The sequence below is a fragment of the Pyrus communis genome, chromosome 13, assembly GCF_963583255.1.
Source record: "Pyrus communis chromosome 13, drPyrComm1.1, whole genome shotgun sequence".
NCBI classification, from domain to species: domain Eukaryota; kingdom Viridiplantae; phylum Streptophyta; class Magnoliopsida; order Rosales; family Rosaceae; genus Pyrus; species Pyrus communis.
This window is the reverse complement of record NC_084815.1, coordinates 940,441-964,844: the sequence shown is the minus strand read 5'-3', so window position 1 is coordinate 964,844 and position 24,404 is coordinate 940,441. Positions and strand designations below refer to the sequence as shown.

General features: G+C 37.0%; 4 protein-coding genes across 6 annotated transcripts; 1 reads left to right on the top strand and 3 right to left on the bottom strand.

Annotated features, from left to right (window-relative positions):
* Positions 1–1,161: 1,161 nt before the first annotated feature.
* On the top strand, positions 1,162–6,046 carry LOC137712670 (uncharacterized). 2 transcript variants are annotated; one of them, XM_068451798.1, is made up of 10 exons: positions 1,162–1,399; positions 1,840–1,995; positions 2,104–2,206; positions 2,701–2,813; positions 3,396–3,464; positions 4,047–4,162; positions 4,269–4,323; positions 5,350–5,470; positions 5,631–5,773; positions 5,856–6,046. In XM_068451798.1, exons 2-10 carry the CDS (start codon positions 1,861–1,863, stop codon positions 5,955–5,957), a joined length of 957 nt encoding a protein of 318 aa, XP_068307899.1. In that variant the 5' UTR covers positions 1,162–1,399; positions 1,840–1,860; the 3' UTR covers positions 5,958–6,046. The 2 variants fall into 2 exon arrangements, with proteins under 2 accessions (XP_068307899.1, XP_068307898.1); XM_068451797.1 differs by having other exon boundaries at positions 1,162–1,409.
* A 634-nt stretch (positions 6,047–6,680) lies between these two features.
* Positions 6,681–11,588, bottom strand: LOC137712669 (protein DETOXIFICATION 21-like). 2 transcript variants are annotated; one of them, XM_068451796.1, is made up of 9 exons: positions 11,243–11,588; positions 9,684–9,993; positions 8,547–9,088; positions 8,282–8,368; positions 8,136–8,192; positions 7,713–7,951; positions 7,380–7,498; positions 7,077–7,163; positions 6,681–6,965 (listed from the first exon to the last, which is right to left on the bottom strand). In XM_068451796.1, exons 2-9 carry the CDS (start codon positions 9,963–9,965, stop codon positions 6,867–6,869), a joined length of 1,512 nt encoding a protein of 503 aa, XP_068307897.1. In that variant the 5' UTR covers positions 9,966–9,993; positions 11,243–11,588; the 3' UTR covers positions 6,681–6,866. The 2 variants fall into 2 exon arrangements, with proteins under 2 accessions (XP_068307897.1, XP_068307896.1); XM_068451795.1 differs by having other exon boundaries at positions 11,247–11,584.
* An 8,808-nt stretch (positions 11,589–20,396) lies between these two features.
* Positions 20,397–22,173, bottom strand: LOC137713765 (stemmadenine O-acetyltransferase-like). The gene has a single exon (XM_068453117.1). The coding sequence runs from the start codon at positions 21,947–21,949 to the stop codon at positions 21,086–21,088; it is 864 nt and encodes a 287-aa protein (XP_068309218.1). The 5' UTR covers positions 21,950–22,173; the 3' UTR covers positions 20,397–21,085.
* Positions 20,648–21,040, bottom strand: LOC137713303 (tabersonine-19-hydroxy-O-acetyltransferase-like). Its single transcript, XM_068452588.1, has one exon. The coding sequence runs from the start codon at positions 21,038–21,040 to the stop codon at positions 20,648–20,650; it is 393 nt and encodes a 130-aa protein (XP_068308689.1).
* Positions 22,174–24,404: the final 2,231 nt, after the last annotated feature.

The following is a 24,404-nucleotide window of genomic DNA, read 5'->3' as shown; positions in this document are numbered from 1 at the left end:
TGGTCATGAATTTGTAGTTAAGAGATATTTGATTAAAGTTGAAGGACCGATGCTATAATTTTTTCTTTTAGAAAATATGAAGAAATTAAGGACTTATGGTATCCATTCTGAAAACATATCACATTTGTAAGATAAATTAGGTAGTAAGAGTGCATCACTATAAGATGTGTACATCCCAACTAGGTTGGCCATTGGCACCCACACACTTCATTTTGTTGGGAAATCGTCTTGCTATTGATTTTCTTTGAACAAAACATAATGGAGTAATATGGGAGACCAGGTGACGGCACACCGAATAAAATTAGACTTTCGTCCTATATAATTTTTTTTTTTTTTTTATGTGTATTGAAAACACTTACCGTATGGTGTATTGGAACTCGTTTGCAAGTGTTTTTAAAATGACTGAAAACGTTTTTGGTAAAAATATTTTTTAAACTAATCCTCAGTAAAAATCCAAGTGGATTATAGAAAAACACTTTTAACTTTTCCTGCAAGAAACACATATTTGGTACTTATTCCAAAAGGCACTTAAATTGTTTTTCGAACCCAAAGTCAATTTCATCAAAACCGCTTTCAGATATTTTAAAAAGCACTTCCAAACGAACTATTCTATGTGTTATGTATACGTAGGCGACAATGTTATACACTCCATTTTTAAATACTCATACATTATAATATGAGTGGAATAATAACACTAAGGGTGATGCTATCCACACTAAAACTAATTACTTTTCGTGTATAGCGAAAGATTGTCCGAATGCATGGGCATGTAAACAAGAATAAAATTTAAAATTAGTCTACCGAAGATGAGCAAATGAAAGGCTTTTTTACAAATTGTCGTAGAATCGAGAATGAGTTTTCGTTCTATGCATGCTATATCATGAATTAGTAACTGCATCCAATTTCTAAAAAAATTCAATTCTTTCAAACTTTCAACATCTGAAATTGAATACAATACTAACATATATTTAATACAATCATCATTTCAGACAATCATAAGCTAAATCCTTAACCTTCACTTAATTTATCGAGAAATTAAATAGTTAAGATTAAAATCAAATAATCTAATCTAAGATAAAACAAGTAAGAACAAAAAAAGAAAAAAAAAAAAAAAAAAAAGCTGCAAACTTTAAAACGTTATGGGCACGTCACCTCGGCTGTGCTCGCATTGAATTGGCGTCAAACTCCGGATTCGGAAAGTCGTCTTCACCAATACAATACTCTGAATAAACGCACACATACGCAGAATCGATAGATATACAATTTTTCGATTTCTCAGAATTTTGGTTGAAGAATAAAGTCACATACAGAAGAGCAAGCTATTCGATTTGATTGTCAGCACAAAAATCACTGAAGAACGAAGGGCTATTCAGTTTTGGGTCGTCTGCGGAAGCCATAGGTAACGTAAGGTGAGGCAGCAATGCTCTGTCTTCTCCTTCTTCTTCAACTTTTGATTTGTTGGTATTTCTTCGTTTTTGCTAATGTAAACTTGATTTATGGCGCTGAATTGGAAGATGACACAAACCCATTTGATATTCCGAACTGAGTCCGAGTTTTTTCAGTGTTAGGGTTTATGGAATTGAAATTGTGGGTGTATCTCAGACTCTCAGTAGCTCTGGGACTGTATGCAGTAGTGGATTCGTCTGAAATTGCACTTATTTAGTGGTTGGGATGTATGTGCTTACGGGTTTGTGATTTGGTTTTCGATTGGGTGGAAAGTTGTTAGCTTTAATGGAAGTTTGGAGAGAATCTGGTATTGGGTTGTTTGCCAGTGTGTGAAAGATGCTGCATTTGGCTTGTAACAACGCGACTGATGAGATGATTTGTTTGGAAATGCAGTCTGATTATATACGAAGTGCCATGGCGTCGGCAACTTTGAGGAAAAGGCTTCATCATGGGGATGTTGATGCGAAAAAGATAGAGCATTTGGAGACCTCGGAGTCAGATGAACTTAATGTGCCTCTACTGGGAAATTATTCAGATAGGCGTGCAGTGGTGAGGCTTTTATTTGTTCATTTAAATGGAGGATAGGATTTTTAATTTTTTTCCGTAATAGTTATTTTTGGCCTTTTGTGATTGATATCTTTCTGGGATGCACCACAGGAAACGACGCTTGAAGAGATCTGGGATGACGAGCGGAGAAAGGAACACCTCCATTGGACCCTTCTGTTTTCTCAGTTGATTGCGCAGTGGGCACGGTGGTTAGGTATTCATGATTTTTGTTGTCAATAAGACTTTACCGTTTTACTGGAAAGCTTTTCTCAACTTTGCCCATAAGTGATGGGGCATTATACAGCTAGATTTTTAGAACATGATCTCACCAAATAAACAGCAACTATGAAGTTTCAAAATATGGAATCATTCTTAGAAAGGTACCCACTTGATAAGCAACCATTTAATTAAGTGATATGATTCCTGGTCAGTCATCCTATGATTTCATCGAATTTCAAGTGTTAAGTTACTGAAATGTCCTAAAGGTTGGCAATATTTTCATTGGACGAGTTAAAGTACCCTGAGGATCATTCAAAATTCTGTTGAGGAGTTCGATATAGTTAAACTTGATAAGACACAGCTGATTCTGCATATTTCAGATCGTGATCATTTTACTGTTCATACTATGTGAATTTTGTTCTGTATTTTATACAGTGGAAATATATTTTTTGTTTTGGAACTTAATTTTTCTGGTTTTCTCTTTTGTAGCAAATATTGTTCTTGGATCTGGATCACTTATTGGTCGGCTTTTGACCTTCTCTTCAACTACACAAAATGGTGAAAGCTCTAAGTTGTTTGCTCCTCCCCTTAGTCCTCTGCAAGTATGTCCAATGAAATGATATGATCTTTATAACCTTTGAGAAATGAAATGTCTTTACCTTTATGATATTTTTTTTCTTTCTCTTGGGTTATATTCAAGGGGTGTGGTCTCATTTAAAAGATCTCTATCATCTTATATTTTCAAGGAGTGTGAGCTGGTTTAAAATTTAAGTTTATGAATTTGGAACTGTGAAAGATAACTTTGGCTTACTAACTCTTGGGGGTCAGAGTAAGGACTGTAGAATACTTCATCACTAATGGGTGGGTTTGTGATGAAAATTACAATCTGTCGTTAGAAGCCGGTTTCCAATTGCTTTGCAAGCTGGTAGTTTCTTATTTGGCTTTTCATTTTGTTTTGATTCTGGGCTTGGAGGATGGTGTAATTCCTTCTAGTAGATCTCTTCTTTGATCGTGACCCTCCAATTTGATTTTTAGTTGTTGCGGGAACATGTCTGTTATATTGATGTTTGAAACAATGGAATGACAATGCTTTATACTGTTTTTGCGTCACGGAAGTGTATATATTGTATAATATATATTTTTTGAATATGAGGTTCACTTGTATGGGTGTTTGTGCCCTCTAGGAAGCAAGACTCAGATATCTACGACAAAGGCTTCAAGTACCCTTTGATGGTTCTCGTGTGGAGCATCAAGTATGTCTTTTTTTTCCCATTTCACAGCATTTTGATCATTTTTCTGTTTGTATTACTAGTACTACTGTATCACACTTACTGTGGGTTATTATTATCATTGTTTTCTTTTGTTTTGGTTGACTTCATGCCCAAAATGTCTAAACTTGTGCTCTTTGTTCAGACAAATGTAAGTATTTACAGTAAGATGGTTTGTTTAACTTTAGTCCTGTCCCAAGATGTGCATGCATCCCTGGTATTCTTTTCATATAAATTCTGGATGCAGTCGCCATGAAGAAATTGGGAAAATAATGAACATTGTTTTTGTAATGATACTATTCTATATATTCTTTATATTGTACCTTAGGATAACCTCCTCCTGTGAGTTTAATGGAAATTTTGGATGCAGCCATGCAGGTTTTAAAACTTTACAAACTTCTCATAGTTGATTTTTCTGGACTGAAAATTGATTATGGTGATAAACAATGTCCAAGTAATTTAAAAAAAAAAAATAGAAGAGTTGTTTGTACTATTACTGGACATTGAATTAATCAATTTAGTTTTGTTGTTTCAATTTTAAACACAAATTGAGTTTGTTAATTGCAGGATGCGCTCTTACAGTTATGGAGGCTGGCTTATCCGGATAAGGAGCTCCCACCTCTTAAATCAGAGCTTTGGAAACAGATGGGCTGGCAAGGTTCAGACCCTTCAACAGATTTTAGGTGTGTAGTTTAAACGAGATGAAAGTATCGTGATGTCACATATTTTTGTTTCATATTTCCTTTGTGAAAGAAAATGATAATGAGAAATTTCAAACTTTATTTGCAGAGGTGGGGGATTTATATCATTGGAGAATCTTATCTTTTTTGCTCAGCAGTATCCGGTTTGTCTCTTTCTAACTTAATTTATTTTTTCAATTATAATAGGCTGGTAGGTTCTATTTCATTTTAGCAAATAAATCTCTCAATAGTAGATAAAAAAATTGTATGCCCTTGATATATTTTCCTGTTACTTCAAGATTTATCCCGTGTTTTGTTTTTAAACCTTTAATTTATTAAGCTTGAGCCATCCAAATTTTTATGATTTACAATGAACACTGATTACTACACAAGTAAACTTTCATTGCAAGGCTGAGTGGAGAATCCTCGCTGCATTTGAAATTTTGGGTTTCACAAATATTAATGGTTCTGAAGTTGGAAATTTTCCTCAGTGCTTTGACTTTTAGAGAAAGTCTCTGTGATAAGGATGAAAGTATCGGCCTTGTCTGAGATATCAGTAGATTCAGTGCTCTAAGTTACAAAATATCGACAAATATTGTAGCAAGGGTAGAGTTTCAGTGTCCCACATTTGTAGTGGTGTTATCAATGCAGATATTGGTGCTATTTTGGATGCCAGCCCTTTGATAAACTGGAAGTCTTGCCCTTTTTTATATTTTGGTGAATTAGTACCCTTCATTATCTTCGCGTCAAAGAAAAGAAGGGTTTGAGTTCATTCTATTACATGAGAGGAATGCTTTTGGCTTTTGATGCTGGGATTGTTGGGTTAAGTGCTCAAAGGAGATGCTGATTTTTCTTATTGTTATACCTTATAACCGGAATAATACCACTCCCTTCAGATTTACTTTCTTAGTCTGGCTGCCTATCTTCTTTGTTTCCCAGCATCATGCTTGCAAGACATTCTGTCTTACATTTCTCTCGTATGTTCAAAACTTGTAGGTTATTGCATACATGATGCATATACATAGAAAGATTGTTCTTTCAATGCTTTAATGCGTATGGGTGTCAAAATATTGCTTTCTTTTGAATGTAGCGTGCAAGACTTTCTATTTTAATTAAGTTTTTCATTTTGTTCCATGTTTCCGCAGAAGTCATGAAAGGGTTAATGAGTTTCTGATTTGATCCTATTACAGGAATCATTCCAGAGATTGTTGCACAAACAAGATGGAACTAGAGCTGACTGGGAATATCCCTTTGCTGTAGCTGGCATCAATATTTCTTTTGTCTTGGCACAAATGTTGGATCTTCAATCAGGTACCGTTAAATTTTTAAGCGAGAGGATGGACGATCTTAACCATTTGACAAGAATGCGTCAGCTTAGCATGTTTATCTGAAGAGTTCTTTGTTTCCTCCATCAAATTCTGAATGCTGATGCTGTGTTTATAAATAAATAATCGGATATACTTTCTTGCAGCAAAGCCAACTACTTTGGCTGGAATCCGTTTTCTCGAACTGCTTGAAGAAGATGAGATGGCATTTGACAACCTTTATTGTGTAGCCTTCCAGATGATGGATGCTCAATGGCTCGCAAAGCGTGCTTCTTATATGGACTTCAATGTAAATCATTGTCACTCCGCTCATGAATTTAAGATGCAAAGCACTGTATTCTTATTCTGATTCTGTTTTTAATTTTTTCCAGGATGTTATGAAGTCTACGACAAGTCAGTTGGAACGCGAGCTTGCACTCGAGGATGTCTCCAGTGTAAAGGATTTACCAGCATACAATCTGTTGAGAAGATGATCCCTCTCTCTTTTGTAAACTTCTAACTTTAGTGCTCTCACCATCTGTATTTCTATCTGAAAAGTAAAGTTACATATGTAATTTTCTTTCGTCCAAGTGCCATATCATCATCAAGGTTATGACATTAATATTTCCCTTCTCATTGATGAAGGGGTCGGTAAATTTCGGGTTCCCCGCCCTGTTCGGTTAAAGTCTTGTCTCGTGATGGTTTGCCCTGTCCTCCGGCACAACTGGGTCGGAGGATGGGCCATTTTTTTCTCCCCCTTTCTTTCGGAAGCCATTTTTGGCTATGATATGGAGCTTCGAGCCATCTGGGAGGATTGAACCTCTTTGTTTTGGTCCAAGTTTCATGTGTTTCTTTCTACGCCTCACCTTTGTGGGATTTTATTGTTCCGTCTTACTGCTTCCCGCTTTTTAAATAAATTTAGTGTAATTATCCTATTGCTTGTGACAAAAAAAATGCCAATGGCCATTTTATTTACCGCCAAAAAAAGGGGCCAATGACTATTCGGCTTAGCGGTACCTAGAGTCCATGACTCTACTTTGTTGAGAATGCTCTAACGTCCAGTTTCATAAATGAAACTTGTTTGAATCAAAGAAAAATTTAGTGTAATTATCCTATTGTTTGTCGACCAAAAAACGCCAATGGCCACTTTATTTCCCACCGAAAACTGCAAATGACTATTTGGCTTAGCGGTATCTAGAGTCCTTGACTCCACTTCGTTAAGAATGCTCTAATGTCCTTCAATTTCATAACGAAAGTCGATTGAATCAAAGAAAAATGAAAGGCAAAATGGATAACACAATTAATCCTCAAAAGATCCTCTGCTCGCAAGAAGTATTACTTCTGTGCGTCTTTCTCGTGGTGGGCCTAGAACAACTGAAGAACGATAAAAATCAGACATCTCTTCATGTGTCGGGATTCGATTCTCCGTTATTTGTGTCGGGGTTCGATTCTCCGTTATTTGTTTGACCCCACCTGCTAACGCGGTTACGAGCTATTTCTACCTGTAGATGTTGATACATGTTTTAGACTCTTGGTTCTGAAGAAAGGTTCTTCAGTATGTCATGTTAATTTTAGTGAAGGATGCATAGAAAACAATCAAATATTAATTCTACCTGTTTATCCCAATCAGTCTTGTAGGTGAGTATCATTAGCACAATAGTTTGGACAAGTGTTCCAAACAACATTCCAATCCAAACACCCTGCAGAAGAGGATTGATAAAATGAGTTATTGCAAAGAGCAAATCGAAGAGAAAACACGACTATTGAAGTGATTTGGTAGGGGGCTCGTTCGATAACCATTTCAACGTCACAAAACATGCATCGGACTGCAGTCTCAAAAACCCAGTATCGGGGACCCCAAACAAACCCTAACAAAAATTAGATTGAGTGAGAAGAAGATAGAGAGAGTAGCTTACCTTGACTTGCATTTTTAGAGGCCAACCAAGCACAACTCCAACAGGGATCCCTATAATGTAATAGCAGCCTAGGTTCACATATGCTACGTATTTCTGCCATCCAGCTCCCAGAGCAACTCCTGTCGATGAAAGATTCGTTACGTTATGAACTCTTCAAGATTTATAATACGTTCCTTCGGAAACAAGAAATGTTCTTGATAATTGCAATATACTTGGTTAACTAATCAACTGGTACTTGAAGACACAGAAGGAAATTGTTTTCTTCATGGTATCGACCTACCTAATCTAGGCGAAATAATATGATTGCGTATTTTAGAGAAACGGAAACAGTACCAGAGAGCACGGGTTGAACGCTGTTCAACAGTATGGAGAAGGCCAACAAGGGAGACAATTCAGCAACCATGTCAGCTACTTCCTCATCGTTGGTGAAAATGTATGCAAGGTGTTTCCTCAAGAATAAGAAAAGCACGAAAAGCACCAATCCAATGGCGAGTGATACCGACACAACAACTACAATCGAGAACTTTGCCGCCTTTGAGCTACCTCTTCCAAGCTCGTTTGACACTCGTACACTAGTGAAAGATATCAAGCACACTTCAGTACAACAGTACATTACATAAAAACATATGAAGTTCTAAGAATGTGTCAAAGAAAACAAAGCGTATATTCAAAAGTGAGGCACTGCTCGGATGAAGATCTTATATAATTTTCATCGCGTTTGCAGAGAACAATCTTCTGAAGAACGAGAATAAGTACCTTGCTGTAGCCATGAAACCGAGAGATATCATCATTTCCCACCCCACGACGTTGAGGCTGCAATTATGTCGGAAAATTTAGCATTGGAAACAGTTGGATGATCACAGATTAAGATTCACAAGGAAGAGGAAGGCACTAAAACTTACCAAATAGATAGGGCATCGATAGAAACTTCAGCGTTTTCCATGTTTCCCGTTAAAAGGACCAAGATTGTGTTGTACCAAAGCTCAAGACTGTAAATGAATATCAGTTATGTGATTTGTGTCTATGTGAAAGCTCCTAGTTCATAAGGCCTCCATGCAGAAACTATATATGACCGAAATCAGTAAATTTATAACTTATACGTGCACGCTTAAAGAAACCTAAGGAATAAGGGGCAAAATAAAAGCCGAAACAAATAGAAATTCTTACCAAAGCATAACGCCGGATGACATAGAAAGCTTGACGACATCCCAGAGATCAGTAAAAGCTAACATCGAGAAGCCTGTCCATGTTTCGGGGCATCCTCCGCACAGAATAAACAAAAGCTGACCCACGTTGGGTAACCAATATGATATAATCGTCGACACCATTACACCGGGAACCCCAAACTTAAATTTCACACTCAAAAGCCAGCAAAGAAAGATGTGGATTCCAATTGAAATTGCTGACACGTATGCAACGATCATATTTTTGCTCTGCGCTTGTAAGTACATTTGGCAGGTAAATGATACAACAAAGGCAAAAAGCACAGGGATTACCCATAGAGAAATATATCCTGCAACTTTTGAAATATAGTCTGCTTGGCCCAAAGCCTCAAAAATGGGGGTTGTAAAGACGCAAAGAGGAATAAGGAATAATGTGCCTACACACAGTACTACCCATGACCTCTGAAGATGTATCCCGAGCATGTTGTACTGTTTTGCACCATTCGATTGACCACAGAGAGTTTCCAGCGCACTTGCCATGCCAAGCTGTAGAGTAACAGATTCAGAAACATCGATCAGTCAGATCACATGGAAAAGCCTAGCTGTTATGGTTAAGTTTTCGTAGAGCAGATAACTTCGTGAACTAATTGGTACAGTAGCCATTAGAAAATAACGCTCATTTCACATTTGCCTCTAAAATTTGGAAAACAGATGACAAACCAGAAAGTAGTTGGGTAATACATTTTTCAGCTACAAGTTGGGGTACATAGATCATATGCAAGTCATAAAGTAAAGAAAACTTGATGAATACTCAATCGCTGACCTTCGAAGCCATTATTATGAATTCGTTCATTTGAAGTACATCAACAATACAACTAAAAACAGTAAGTGAACACGATCTTGAACTAGTCTTTGAGACAAGCACGAACTTTAAAACTTTATCTGCTATAAACTGAAGATTTTAGCACTAAACAAAAATTTATCTGCTTTAAATGCAACTTCTTTCAAATTAATTCACTGTGGAGTTCAAAAACAGCGAAACGAAATTGAGAGTGGTATGCCGATTGCAATTTGTCCCCAAGAACATGTGAAAAACAAGATCAAATAAAAGAAATAGTAAAGGGAGCCAAAATAAACATACCAAGATGCCGTTTGCGAACCTGACAAGTACTGTGAACACGAGTGAAAAAGCCGCTAACTCCAGAGAGCCAATGTGACCGATAAACGCTTGACTGATGACATTTGTTCCGAAAGACGCAACTCTGGTGAATATAGCAGGGCCAGCCACCACCCACATCTTCTTGATTTCAATCCACACCCTTCTTTTCAGTGACAATTCCTCTTCGCCATCAATAACTCTAGTCTCTTCTTCCCCGGCACTTGTCTCTTTTTCCAATAGACTCCTTCTAATGTCTTCTCCCATGTGAAGTGATTGAGTCTGGTTACTTGATCTGCAAGGCAAGTGCCAAATATAAATACAATTGCCTTCAGAAAAAAGATTGGATCTTATTCTGATGGAAATTATTTTAATTCATTTTTGCACTACAAGGAGAAAATTTTGGAGACTGGGTTTCTAGTCTCTAATATTCAAGTCTCCAAATTTGGAGGCTCACAGCCGGTTAACAACGGTGAGAGTGTCAATTCGATATCGGGGAATTACAAACATTTAAAGGTCTTATAAGGAGTTGGATTACTCATTTACAGCCTATTAATTTTAGAGTGAAATTTCAACTTCTGTTTTAATATTAAAGGAGGTTAACAGACATGTTGAGCTTAATGGCCCACATGATTTCACATTTTTTCCGTACAAATGATAAATACAACAACCACCACTACTCCATGCATGTTTCGTGACATAGAGGGTGAAGTACACTACTTTAACTAACTTGACTAAACTAAGGTTTGCGCTCCCACATGTTATGAAATAAGATAATTATATTAATATATTTACTCATTAGTAAGTGAGATGTGAGATATCTTATACTCTATTGAAAGACATTAGATATATATATTTTTTCGCGCTATTACGGATACGAAACTTGAATTCACTTGGCAACTGTTCCTATCAGAATCGGAAAATAGGATTGATGACCAACAATAAAAAAAAAACAAATGCAAAGCTAAACGATTATGAGCTATATCAGTTAGAGAGATAGAGAGAGAAAAGGTAGAATGGTCAATTAAATGCAAATTATCGTGAAGCTAGATATGCCACGTAACAACTAGTCAACAGCAACGACAGCCGTACATTGCTTGTCAAGATTGAACCCACCTAACTCCTCCATTCACGGCAATGTTCCTCAAGTTAGTGAACGTTTACTTGTAATTAATCGACTAGCTACCCTTCTGAAATGGTAATAAGGTTTTTAATCACCATACTAAGCAGTTGCTAAAATAACTAGACATCCGCCCAGAACTCGGGTTTTACGTCGAGCTCTGTTCAACTCTTAACAAAATGCAGATCGACAGAAAACCAACTATATATCTATACATACATATGTATAGAAAAACTAGAGTGCTAACTTATCAGTAGCTTAATACGACATCAATCACTCATCAGTCCATAGTTATGAATCATTTCATATTCCTGGTATCCTATCTAAACCATCCAACCAACCAACCAATTATGTTTAGAAAATCATACCCAAAAACTTTGCAGCATGGTAAGAGAGAGAGAGAGAGAGAGAGAGAGAGACTAACATACTGGAGTTGCTTGCAAATTAACCCAATGACACTCCCCAAGCGATGGATGAGTTGGAAGACTCACAGTCAGAGAGAGAGAGAGAGAGAGATGGAGAGTGTGGAGGAGATGTTTACTGAGAGTATGGAGCTGATGAATGAATAAAATAATTGGCTATCAACTCTATTTTGTTGGAATTATGGGCTCTCATTAATATGGTCTATTTTTTTTTCTGGGAAGTCCAAAATTAGAAGGAAAAAAAAGAAGATTGGAGCGACGTCGATGGGGGTTGAGGAGTAGAACGGCGGGAGATGTTTTGAATGGTCTGAAACCTACCACGTCCGATTAAACCTCATGGGCTATCTACTTTATATAAAAGCAATTATACTTTTCAACTAACTTGATTTTTTTGGACAGTTTGGACTTTGGAGTTTGAATATGGGATGGGTTCACCGATTTTGGAAGAATGGTTGTTGAAAACTTTGATGTAAAATTAGGAAGTTGAGTCGAACTCAACACAATAGTGCAAAAGACATACTTCTTTTCATTATTGTGATAGAATGTCACTTGTAAAAAGATTTCAACTTTACTCGTTTAATCTAATACGTCTGTGAGGTTTTTTATTTTATTTTTTTTTATAAAAGGTCTTGATGTAGCAATTAGCTTATAATTTAATGTCATTAATTAGATAGGCTTTTTACACTTTTTTAGACCACCCGTGAAATTATTATTATTAAAGAAAGAGAAGAGTGTTGGAAATTATTACATAAATTTAGAGTTTAGATAGCTTCAAAACCACATTTAGATTGAACCCAAAATCTAGTGCGGTTTGATCTCTATGATTTCTCTCATCTCAAACAATTAATTATTTAACTTATTAAAGCAATTATTTGTTGAAAAAACAATTTTTTTTCTACCTCGATGTTCTAACCATCGGTATTATTATATAGAAGATATCCTATTTTTGAAAATCTAGTAATAAAAAACATGCGTGGTTTTGTTTCGTCCAAGTTCATTGTCATGTTTTTGTTTTTATTTATTTTTTCCAACTCATTTGTCCTTTTTCTCTTCTGGTACAAGATCCCCTCTGAAATAGTGTATTTGTTGGTTACTTTTTGACCAAAAAATATAAAAGAATAACAAAAATAAAAGGAATTAATCGGAATGTTCACTTAAAATGTCAAAATGTCTTTTTAATGAAGTTAAACATATCCAAAAAATATTGGTAGGGCAGAATGTCAATGGGTTGCCAATTTTGAAAGAATGGTAGGTGGCATAAGCTTATTTGTTTGGCCAAAAGAGTCCTCCAATATTATGTTAAAATTTTATACACGTTTAGCCGTCTACTAGTCAACATTGTTACAAAAAAAATATTTCAGACTATGAAATTCATGTACCATAATTTGTTAAGAGGATTATTTTAAAATTGAGATTTTTTATAAATTTTTTGTCAACTTAGAATTTAACATCTATTTTTTATCCCAACATTATAAAATTTATATAAAAAATATGAGTTAATAAAAAATCCGTAGAGTGTTCTACTTTTGAAAAAGTGACTCTAACATTTCTCTTTGTTAATCATTTTAGAGTTTGAAACGGGCTCCATCGAGCTCTTTAGAGAGTGCCCCAAATAACTACAACTCTATTATTGTACTGCAATTGGTGCTCTTTGCCACCTTAACGCTCTTGGGGTGAGAAATTTCTTTCCTTCTTTTCTTTCTAAGTCGAGGTGAAAAAAAATACCATTCTACTAATGTTAATCAGTATTGATGTTGTCTCCAATTTAATTATTAATGCAATTCCGTAAGTGTGGGTTTTGTTTACAAAATGTTCGATACAATAAGTAGTGAAACCAATTAGCATAATGACACACCCCGATCGAGATCAGGGAGTGCTGGCCGTCACACGAAGGTGACGTAACCATGTGCACGTGCGGAAGCTAATAGAGTAGTAATATGAAAAATACGAATAATTAAAAACTAGCATACAAAGTACTAAAACAAGTGCTAGCGTAAGTGAAACACAATTTCAGAGCAAGTCTACAGCAGTCCAAAAGAAAGGATGCGACAATAGTACACCCGAAGGTGACCCTACGCTGGTGAGTGTCTGTCATAAATGCCGGAAAAGCCCTCTGGGAAACCACCGAAACTGCTAATCAACTAGAACCTGGAGGGGCGCAAAACAAAAGCGTGAGTGGGCAAAAACAAAGCTTTTCGAAAATCATTTAGTAAAATACATTCTAACCCCTCGCCGTAAAACCTGTATACTTCCCAGAGAATAACATATATACGTATGTATAGATATGCCAAACATGCTCAAGGGTATGCCAATCATGCTCAAGAATATGCCATGTCGAAACCTCATAATGAAATGCAAGTGCTCAGGTATAGATCGTAATCATAACATATAATCTGGCAGCCGGAGTCACCTAACGTGACCTGTACGGCTGCATATAGAGCTCAAATCTCAAACTCAATAACTGAACCTGCCCACGAGTCGGAACCACCTAAAGTGGTCTATACGACAGGCCTGGGTGTAATACATATATACGCTCTAGTGCTACGATCACGTGAAGGCTGTGCGAATAATCGCGGGTCACCTACGAGTCGGAACCACCTAAAGTGGTCTGTACGACAGGACTGTGCACCTAACTTGGATCCAAGCTGAGCGTGTGGTGCGGGAGGTGAACATCACGTGAAGGACTGTGCCCTACTTTGGGCGGGAGCACTAACACCGGGGGTGCATGTTATGAGCTCTCTAAGCATCTCAAACCACTACTGAAATATAAACATGAATAACACTTACCTGGCACTTACCTGTGCGTCCACAGCACCCAATAAGCATATGTATGTGTATGCAACTAATAATGCGGCTAAGGGTGCAAAATCAATAATAATAATATGCATGGCATAAGACAAATAACCCTTTTTACTCAATTTCTGGGAAAATAATTGTATATAGGTATATACGGAAAACAAAAGCCCACTCACTGGTATGTGGAAGGGTCGTAGCCCCCCTGCCTCGAGTGACCACGCTCGTCCTCGGGATACGTATCACCTGTGCAAACTGTCCAAAACCGGCCAACTTCGAACCAGGCGATTCCGACGTCCAAATTCTTCTAACGAAGCACTCTGAGGCTCCTTGGGTCACCACCAAGCTACCTACGAGCTGAAAATGGTACGATCGTGCTCCTCTCAACCTCACGAGTTCGACAGTGTCCTTGGTTCCCTCGATCTGCTAAGGTTTGATGGGTTCTTGGTGTGTCCGTACGTTTGAAGGAAGAAGAAGAAGGAATGGGAGCACGGGGAGAGACAGGGAAAAGACAGAGGGAGAGGGAGAGTGACAGTGTGTGTGTGTGTGGCCCAACACATGCCAACACCACACAAACAACCAAACAACATAACGAAAATAAACTAGGGGCAAAAGGGTCATTTCGCACGTACGTTTTAATAATCTCGGGACGGGATGTCACACATAAACTATAGTTAATTAAACATGACATGAAACTTTACACTCTTCAACATATTGTGTCCTTAAATTAATGACGAATTTATTATCACTAAAAAATTTCTTTCTAATCTAGTTAAAAACTGTTGATCCACCGGTCGTCTAGGTCTCACCTGGTTGAAAGATTTCAGTCAGTAAACTCAATCATATATAAATAAACAAGCGAGTGAAACAGAAACCTAATTCTCCACCGATGGACTTTACCTTAAAATAACTTATCGAGACCTACTAACAAAGATTAAGCAGCTACTAAGGTCATCTCCAACCGAATGAGGGTCAGATGACTCTCTTTAACCCTATAGGAGGGTCAGAGAGCTCTCTTTAGCCCTATAGCCCTCTAAAAATTATATATTTAATGAACAGTGTCATACCATATTTCATATCATCTCCAACTGAATGGGCCAAAGTGCCATAGGCCAAACATAGCCTTGTGACAGAAAATCATCTCCAATCAAGGAGGCCAAAAGGTCATAGGCCAAACATAATTTATTATTTTAATTGAGTTAATATAGTTAATTAAATTAAACACCATATTAAAATAAGATTTTTGGACATATTGGAAGATTATTGAAAGAGGTGACCATTTGAAAATTATTGAAAAAATTAAAGGAAATATTATTGGAAGAGAATAGAATGTGAAGAATTGAAATAAAATGAAGTAAGATAGTATGGAATGGTGAAAAATATGTGAGAAATGGTGTTGGAAAAAAATTAGAATTTTTAAAAATAAAAAAAATTCATCCAAAAAAACAAAAGAAAAAAAAGTGGGTTGGGCTCATCGGGCTGGTTGGAGATCACTGGCCTAATTTGGTGGTTTTGGCCTGATGAGGCCCACAAGCCCTTTGGCCTAGCCCTCGGTTGGAAACGATTTTCATATCATTTCGAGCTATTTTTAGCCTTATAATTATCTGGCCGGATTTGTTGGAAATGGCCTAAATCCTCATCTTGTCGAAGATTCAAATACTTCGTTCATGTGTAATTATGCACGTTGCTCTTTTCTTTTCCTTTCCAACTTATTTGTCCTCCCTCTGCAATGGGATTCCTATATCCTTGGTTGGTAAAAAGACTAACTAGCTTCTAGCATTGTAATATTTTTCATTCTCACCGTGGAAATATGAATGTAGAAATTTTCATTATCGTTGATAAAAAAAAAAAAATTGGGCACATTATGTGTCATAATACAAGTGGAAGGACACTAGAAAAAGTTAGTGAACTTTACATAGATAGGACATCATGAAAAAATTATTTAGTTAGAGTAGTACTACCAATTCACATGTACCAAATCTGATCAAAACTCTGAAATTAAACAAGTTTGGACGACAATAATACTAAAATGAGTGTCATCCTGGAAAGTTACCATGTTGCATACCCAACCTCATGTTGATTACCCAATAAAAAAAAATAAAAATTAGAAATTTAGAATGGTGAAAGTCAGACGTTTCATGTGTCGGGAATCGATTCTCCAATATCTGTTACGTACAAACCACTTGTTAATACAGTCACGAGATATACCGCTACCTGTAGATATACAGAGAGTTAAATTTTATTAATTTTTTGGTGTGGAGAAAGTAGCTAGGTACTTGAGAATTTCTCATTTAATTTAATTATAGTGAAAGAGGCAAATAAATCAAACAATCAAATATTAATTCTACGTGTTTAGTGTTTATGATCTCAATCAGTTCGGAGGTGATTATGATTTTATTTTATTTTTTTTCTAAAAAGGGATTAGCTGGTAGTTTCGTCACAACAAACCACTCTTTCAGGAGTACGAAAAACTCAGAGGCATTTCAGTTTCCTCCTAACCAATATCGTGCGATTTAGCAATGCCATAAATCGAACACAGAACGTACTATGTGAAATACGGGTCTGAAATTCATCATCAACTACTATGCTACCTGGTGGTGGTTCGGAGGTGAGTATGATGAACTTTAGTTTGGGCTAACATTCCAAACGTACATTCCAATCCAAACCCTGCAGAAGGGTGGATAAAATGAGTTGTTCAAAGAAAAACAAAAGAGAGGAGAGAAAGACGATTATGTCAAGGGGTTATTATACAAAATGGTTCCTGAGATTTGCATGATCAATAGAAATGGTCCCTGAGATTGAAAATCAATAGAAATGGTCCCTGAGATTGTCCATCATCCATGCTTTTGGTCATTTTGTTAAAAACGATTTTGGGCAATTTTCAAAGCTTTGTAACTCAATCGTTTCTTAACAAAATTCGACCCATAATATATCAAAATGTAGATAGAAAAGTGTAGAATAATATTATACCTATTTAGAAGCCCAATGGTTGCCGGAGATGGCCTGAAAATAACCTGAAAGGTGACTGGTCCGGGGGAAAACTGGAAAACTCGCCGGAAACTGGGTAAACTTTAAACGTTCATAACTTCTTCAATACTCAACCAAATTGAGTGATTCAAAAACGAAAATAATACTTCTTGACGAGGCGAAGAGCATGGTACCTTTTTCGAAGGCTAACTCGCCATGGTTTAGTCAGAAAACGACTCGAAAGTGGCTAACCATTTTCGAGTTAGCCACTTTCGAGCAATTTTCCGGACAAACCACGGCGATTTAGCAGTAAATAAAGATATTATTCTCTTCCTCTCGTCTAGAAGTATGATTTTCGTTTTTGAATCACTCGATTTCGTTGAGTATTGAAGAAGTTATGAACGTTTAAATTTTACCTAGTTTCAGGCGAGTTTTCCAGTTTTCTCGCGGACCAGTTACCTTTCAGGCTATTTTCTGGCCATCTCCGGCAATCATTGGGCTTTCAAATAGGTATAATCTTGTTCTACACTTTCTTATCTTCATTTTGATATATTATGGGTCGAATTTGGTTAAGAATCGATTGAGTTACGAAACTTTGAAAATTGCCTAAAAAGTTTTTAACGGAAGGACCAAAATTATGGATGTTGGACAATCTCAGAGACCATTTCTATTGATTTTCAATTTCAGGGACCATTTCTATTGATCATACAAATCTCAGGGACCATTTTGTATAATAACCCTTATGTCAAGCCATACTCTCCACTTAACATTGATATTGATAGATTTTTTTTATAGAATTATCAAAATAATTTACGGTAGACAAATTCAGGGACCCCTTCTATCGAATTTCATTGTTGTGGATTAAAATGAGAAGTTATGCCAATTTCATTAATCATTTTGACAAAAAAAACCCTTATATATTATCAATTTTGCAATTTAATAAGTCTATTGGTTAACACGAAACATGACACCAACATAAATAAATAATCCAAGCACGACTCCATTTCCACCGCTAAAATCAGGCTATGATGGGATTATGAGTTCTGAATGTCTTCTTTCTCTTTCCCTCTTCTTTCTTTTTCTTTCTGGTGAAGACTACCTACCAGTTTTCTCCAGAGTAACTGTGACAGCAATGAAAACTTGTTGAAAAGAGCATTGCATGCATGCATATGAGTGAGAGGAAGATAAGTCAGCAGCCAAAGTCAAATACCAAAGTTAGTTATGAGAGGAAGATAAGTCAGCAGCCAAAGTCAAATACCAAAGTTAGTTATCTCATCAGTTTTGTACGAAACTGCAATGAGTTTTGTACAGTTTTGTTTCGGGTAGACAGTTTCAAATATTTAAACTCAGCAGATTTAATTGCATAAAACCCTAATAACTTCACACATCCAGTTCTATCCGGTCTTTTATTAATAATATTCAAACCACGTTAGTTACAGAACAAAAAAAAAAATTCGAAAATTGAGATTTCCTCTTCTTGAACGCGTGAAGCTTTTTTCATATAAAATTTTACAACGATTGTGAAAAATTTGAAACGTGTCCCTCTCCCTTATTCATACGCGAAAAGGAAAAAACAAAAAACTAAGGAGGAGAGAAGGGGACTGAACGATCGGGAGAGATGGAGAAAGGAAGGGGATGCCAATGAGAGAGACAATGGGGGAAGAAGGAAGGTTTCAACGCGATAAGTTTTTAATTTAGGACTCATTTGAAAATACTTTTAAAATGACTGAAAGCGCTTTTAGTGAAAATGCTTATGAAACAATCTTTAGTAAAAATCCTTGTGAAGCCAAAGGCGCGAACTTGACAAACTGGAGGACGGCAAGTGAGAGAACCAGAGGGAGCTTGGAGTGAGATAATGCTTGCTGCTGTTGCTGGTTTGACTTAGCCGAAAAAGGTATTTTAGAGTTGGGCGAGGCGGCGGAGGGCAGCGGTGCAATTGGCTATGATGGGATTATGAGTTATGACATTCTTTCTTTCTTCTTCTTTTTCTTTCCGGTGAATACTACATAAAAAAAAGTTATTAGAAGATTGACAGATTTTTCTCCGAAAAATTAATATAATTTTCACGACCGGATCATTTTTATTATTAGAACTAAAGTGAGAGTTATCTTAATCTCAAATACCACTTTAGCTTCCTTTAACTTATAACGATGAGATGTTTTTCACATACTTATCTTTACTTCTATACTTTGATATTAGTCTTAGATAAGACTACATTAGTAGATTGTGATGACTAGATGACATCAAACTGATATTAGCCAATCATATTTTTCCCACATCAACATTAGTCATTTGGGGTGTGATATCCACACACCCTTTTTTACTTCTCACACATCTCTTATTAATTTCTGTCCTTTGATTTTTTTTCAATTCATTTGATTCGACAGTCGAAAATTAAGAGGGTATGTGAAAAGTAAAAAATGATGTGTGGATAGCACACTCCTAATCATTTACTTAAGTAAACAAAATATAAGAAACAAAAATGGATAAGCAAAAAAAGCCACACCACAACAAAAATTCTTGAACTCCACCCACCGCAAGGGTGGATGTAAATTGGAACCAAAGTGGTCCTAGGACCACTCGGAGGGTGGAAAACACGCGCATGAAGGTCCTTTGAAGACCCTTCGATTGTTTGGTACGTACGCATATCTCGACAGACTGCATCAACATCACTCGACATATATTCTCGATAACATTCATCAGATTGCTTCAGCATATATCGTAACTTGTTGACATATAGGCAACATGGTTTGGTTTCGTCAATAAGCCCACTAAGCGTTCAATGAAATGCCACAATTGAATAAAATGAATTTTTTTAATGCGCTCCACGCTTTGTTTCTTTAAAAAAAAACGTGAACCTTTAATGTTGGGACACCAAAATTTTGAATCTTAGATCCCCCATTGCCCACAAGCCTCCCTCACGGCGAAGTAGAATTGACAACATCAATTCATCTTCTCCCTTTACTATTTATTCATCGTGCCTCTTTTCTCCCTCTTTTTCTCTATCCTAGTCTCTAATTTCCTCGTGACTGTGAGCCGTTCTCGATCCGAATCCAGCAAGTTTCGGGGATCATTCTACAACTGGGGTTTTCAAGTGGCGGTGAACCCGTTTTATATGAGTTCTACTTAAAATATAATTTATCAACCTAATCGTCCGTTATATTATCCCACGTGTTGTAACCTTGTGTTCCTTCCGATAGTCATAAAAATTAGTTTTAAAAATTACTTGAAAGCATTCTTAGTCTATCTGTCTTTTTTTTTCTTTTTTTTTCATAGAAAAGTATTCTCAGCACTCTTTTCAATTTCTTTTGTTAGGGATCTATATTTTCTTTGGTATACGCAATAAAACAAATCCATTTTATTGAAAGAAAAACAAAGTCGATAGTAAAAGCAATTCATTACTCACTGTTCACACAAAACAAGGAAATTGTGGAATCAAAAGCAACAAAAGAAATCACCAAAAGCATCCAAACGAATTCTAAATGCTCAACAACATTGGCAACTAGTTCTTAGTCTAGTTGCATTTTATTTCCCGACATTTGAAAGATATTTATAGTTTGAATCTCCAATGACTTCGGGAAGCACACTTTTTATTTTTTAAGTAATTATAGAGAAGGAGTAGACGAGATTTACCTCTCATAAATGGTCTAATGCAGAGAAGCATATGCAAGCAGGTCCTGGTTGGTTTCAATCATGACCATATCTTCTTTTTTCAGTGTTATGTATGCATCGATGCCAATGCCATCACTTGCATCCAACAATAACATTCTGTTTTTGAAATCTTCATTCCAAGGGATACGTATGCATGATGCCTTTCCCCATCCAAAATTGGCCGAGCCGAAAGGAAACCTACACAAACTGGTGCAAATATAGTTGTCCATGTCATCCTTTTGAAGGAGCTCACTATACTCCTTCAGGAATTGAACTACTTCCTCCCCTCTAATTTCATTGGCATATTTTACCTTAAATTCCTCAACGCTTTTCCTCATTTTTGCAACCAAGGTTTGAAGATCATATACTTCATTTTCTTCAATCTTCATCATGGTAAAAAACACAAAATTTCCTTGTAAGTTTTCTGCGAAAGGCTAAGCCAATATTTTCCTCAGGTTCACAGAGGACCGCCATGTAGATGGCCTTGCAAAACCCAAGTTCGATGTTGATGCTTCCAATGCGGATTTCCAGATGAGCGCGGAAACTGCTTCAACTCGCGTCGGATTTGGCACTGTGGCACTGGCAGCTTTGGCCTTGAGAGCAGCAATCTTTGAGGCATCAAACACTAGCCTCCGTCCGATAACATTGTCAATAAAAGGTAGCGTGAGGGGGCTCTTCGGTGAGTTAAAAAATTCTTGTGGGGGGAACAAAGTAGCTGCGACACCAAATTCTGTAGGAAGTACTACGTGATGGTCAGTAGTGCTGGCAGTGCAGCGGGCAATTTCAGCCCAGCTTTCGATGAATTTGCTGTTCGCTAAGCCATCGGCGACCTTATGCGAAATGCTGACACCAATTGCCAATCCACCACATTCGAATACGTTGGCCTGGACTAGTACAAGATGCCCTACTTGTGCTTGTTTGGAACGCATAGGAGTTGGAATCAGTTGTTTCAGGATCTCAGAATTGGGTTTGTCCAGGATCTTGGACATGGGACGGTTGACTTGGGCCTCAAGAAATAGAGCTCCGCGGTCATCGCAGTTGATGGAAACGTTATATTTGAATTCCCCTGCAAAAGGGTAGAAGATAGTGAAGGCCTCAGATAATGATTTCTTTAGAAGCTCGGACTTTTCAGCGACCAAAGAATGTTCATCACTGCTGCTAGGATAGAAGAGAACTTGCGGTAGATGCAGTTCAAACATAATCTGGTCAAAAAGGGAGAGGCACAAATGTCTAAGGTGGTGTGGAGTTGGAGAGGATGGTTTAATAATTTCTTTGTGAATCACTTCAACCTTGATCATCTTTTTATTTTCTCCAAACTCCTTAGTTACAAATTTGAGTTTGATCAGAACAGATGCTGGAGTTGGTTGGCAGCTGAAAAGCCCAAGGTCAGACTCAGTCCCCAGGCGATGGATGAGTTGTATAGAACTAACAGAGTGAGGAGTGGAGAAGATGATAGAGAGAGAGAGAACTGGAGAGAGAGAGAGAGAGAGAGAGAGAGAGAGCTGGAGTGTGTGGAGGAGAAGTTTACAGAGAGGTTCCTGAGCTGATGACTGAATGAATAAATTATTGGCTATTCATCGTACATGGCACATTCTTTTTCTGGAGAAATTTTTAATTGTTACGAAAATACGAGTAGTATAATACATGTTTTTATGTAAGCAGTGAAAAATTTTATTTTTTAAGTTATTAATTTTTTAATATTCATATCCTACCATTTGTATAGTGACACGTGATATATCATCTCGTGTTCTGGTCACACTGAAAAATCTCTCATTTTTCTGGAGATCTCAAGCATTCCATGATCGTGATCGTTCATCGTTCATCATGCGATTAAAAATCATTTGAAATTTAAAATTAAATATATAGTATAATAAACAGTCACGATCACAAAATCTTCGAATTCCTAAAAAAAGAATTCCCGACGAATCCTTTTCCATATATATATATATAACCGTATAAAGTACAATAAACGATTACGATCATAGAATCTCTGAATTCCCAAGTAAAGAGAGGAGTGGGGAAGATGAGAGAGAGAGGTACTGGAGTGTGTGGAGGAGAAGTTTACAGGGAGGTTCCTGAGCTGATGACTGAATGAATAAATTATGTGTGTGTGCAGGGGTCCCCATAGCAGCTCTGCCGACATGAAATTGATTTATACACACATATGTACACGCCTGAAAATTAAATTGCCCAGGAGGTTTTTTTTTCATATGAATCTTCGTATTAAATCTAGATAAGTAAACTTAAATAATTTTTTTTTACACGAAAATAATGGATAACCGTGACTTACTATTATTTGTCCTCTTTTTTTTTTTTTAATTTTTTTTAACCAATTAATTACATAGCACTAAAAAGTTTTAAGATTGTGTAGTTTCAAAAATTGGGATCTCATTCTTTTTGAACACGTGAACCACAAAATCAAAAGAAATTAAATCGTGGACCATCGTGCTCTTTAGAGCAGTTCCACCGTGGGAAAGACCCTCCAGGCAATACACTATGCTATCCACCCAATGAACAGTAATTACCCTTAATGAACAGTAACCGCCTTTTGCATCTCCACTGTTGCACTTCAATAGCCTTAGTAATAGACAATAAAATATTAGTATTTTTTTTAATTCATAAAATAATACCAAGATAATTATAAAAAGACAAAGCAAAAGCAGCATCTCTCTCTCTCTATCTCTCTCTCTATGTTGAAATGAACACCAAGTAATCGACAAACGGCGGAAGCCACCGCCTGTGGCTCTTCTTCTTCACCTTCTTCACCCTCGCATTCACCCTCACTCTCATCAGCACCACCATTCACCAAACCCTCCCCACCTCCTCCCTCACCCCCACCTTCGTACTCCCCCTCCCGCCCGCCGTCCTGGACCCACTTCTTCACTACACCATTTCATTATCAAACACCTCGTCAGCATCCCACATGTCCCCGCCGAAACTCACCTCCATATCCTCCGCCCTCACCCACCTCTGCGCACCCAACTGCAATTTCCTCATTTTCGGCCTCACCAGTCCAGAACCTGATAGAAAAAAAAAATTAAAAAAGGCGTCTAACATCAGCTAACATCAGAACCACCTCAGGCTCTCGGGCTGGCACGAATCCACCAGCCTGGCGCTCGAGCCTGCTCGGGCTCCCTCGCCAGTCAACGCTGGACTTCCTCCCTTGGGCAATAAGGCCCTGTGCTGAAGCCTGTCCATCGGGCAAAAGCTCCTACTGGAGCTGCTTTTTGATAGTGCCCCCAAATAAATACAACTCTATTATTATTGTCTGGCGGTTTGTACAACTCTATTATTGTCCAGCTGTTTGTACAACTTTATTATTGTACGCCCGTGCAGAAGATATTCTTCGAGTCACGACTTGTTACATGCGACTTACATATTTTAAATGTATTTATATACGTAAATTGACAAAAGAAAAGTCAAATATTTGAAGTAAATGAATAATCTTAGATCATGCTAGAAGAAACCTCTCATAAACCAATCAAAACAGCTGAATTCACATATTAAAATCGATTTTTATTGAATTTACATTAAGAATAGAGAAAATAATATTTAATAAATAACTGATTGAATCACATTATTGCTAGCCCATTATGAGGCTAAGCTCACCACTCCTCCCCTTAGTGTAGATAATATTGTTTGTTCAAAAAAAAAAAAAACAATCATTTGACAACTAATTTAATCACATTATTATGCACGTACGAAAGACCTTTTTTAGAACAGGCATTACACATCTCTTAAGATGTTTTAAAT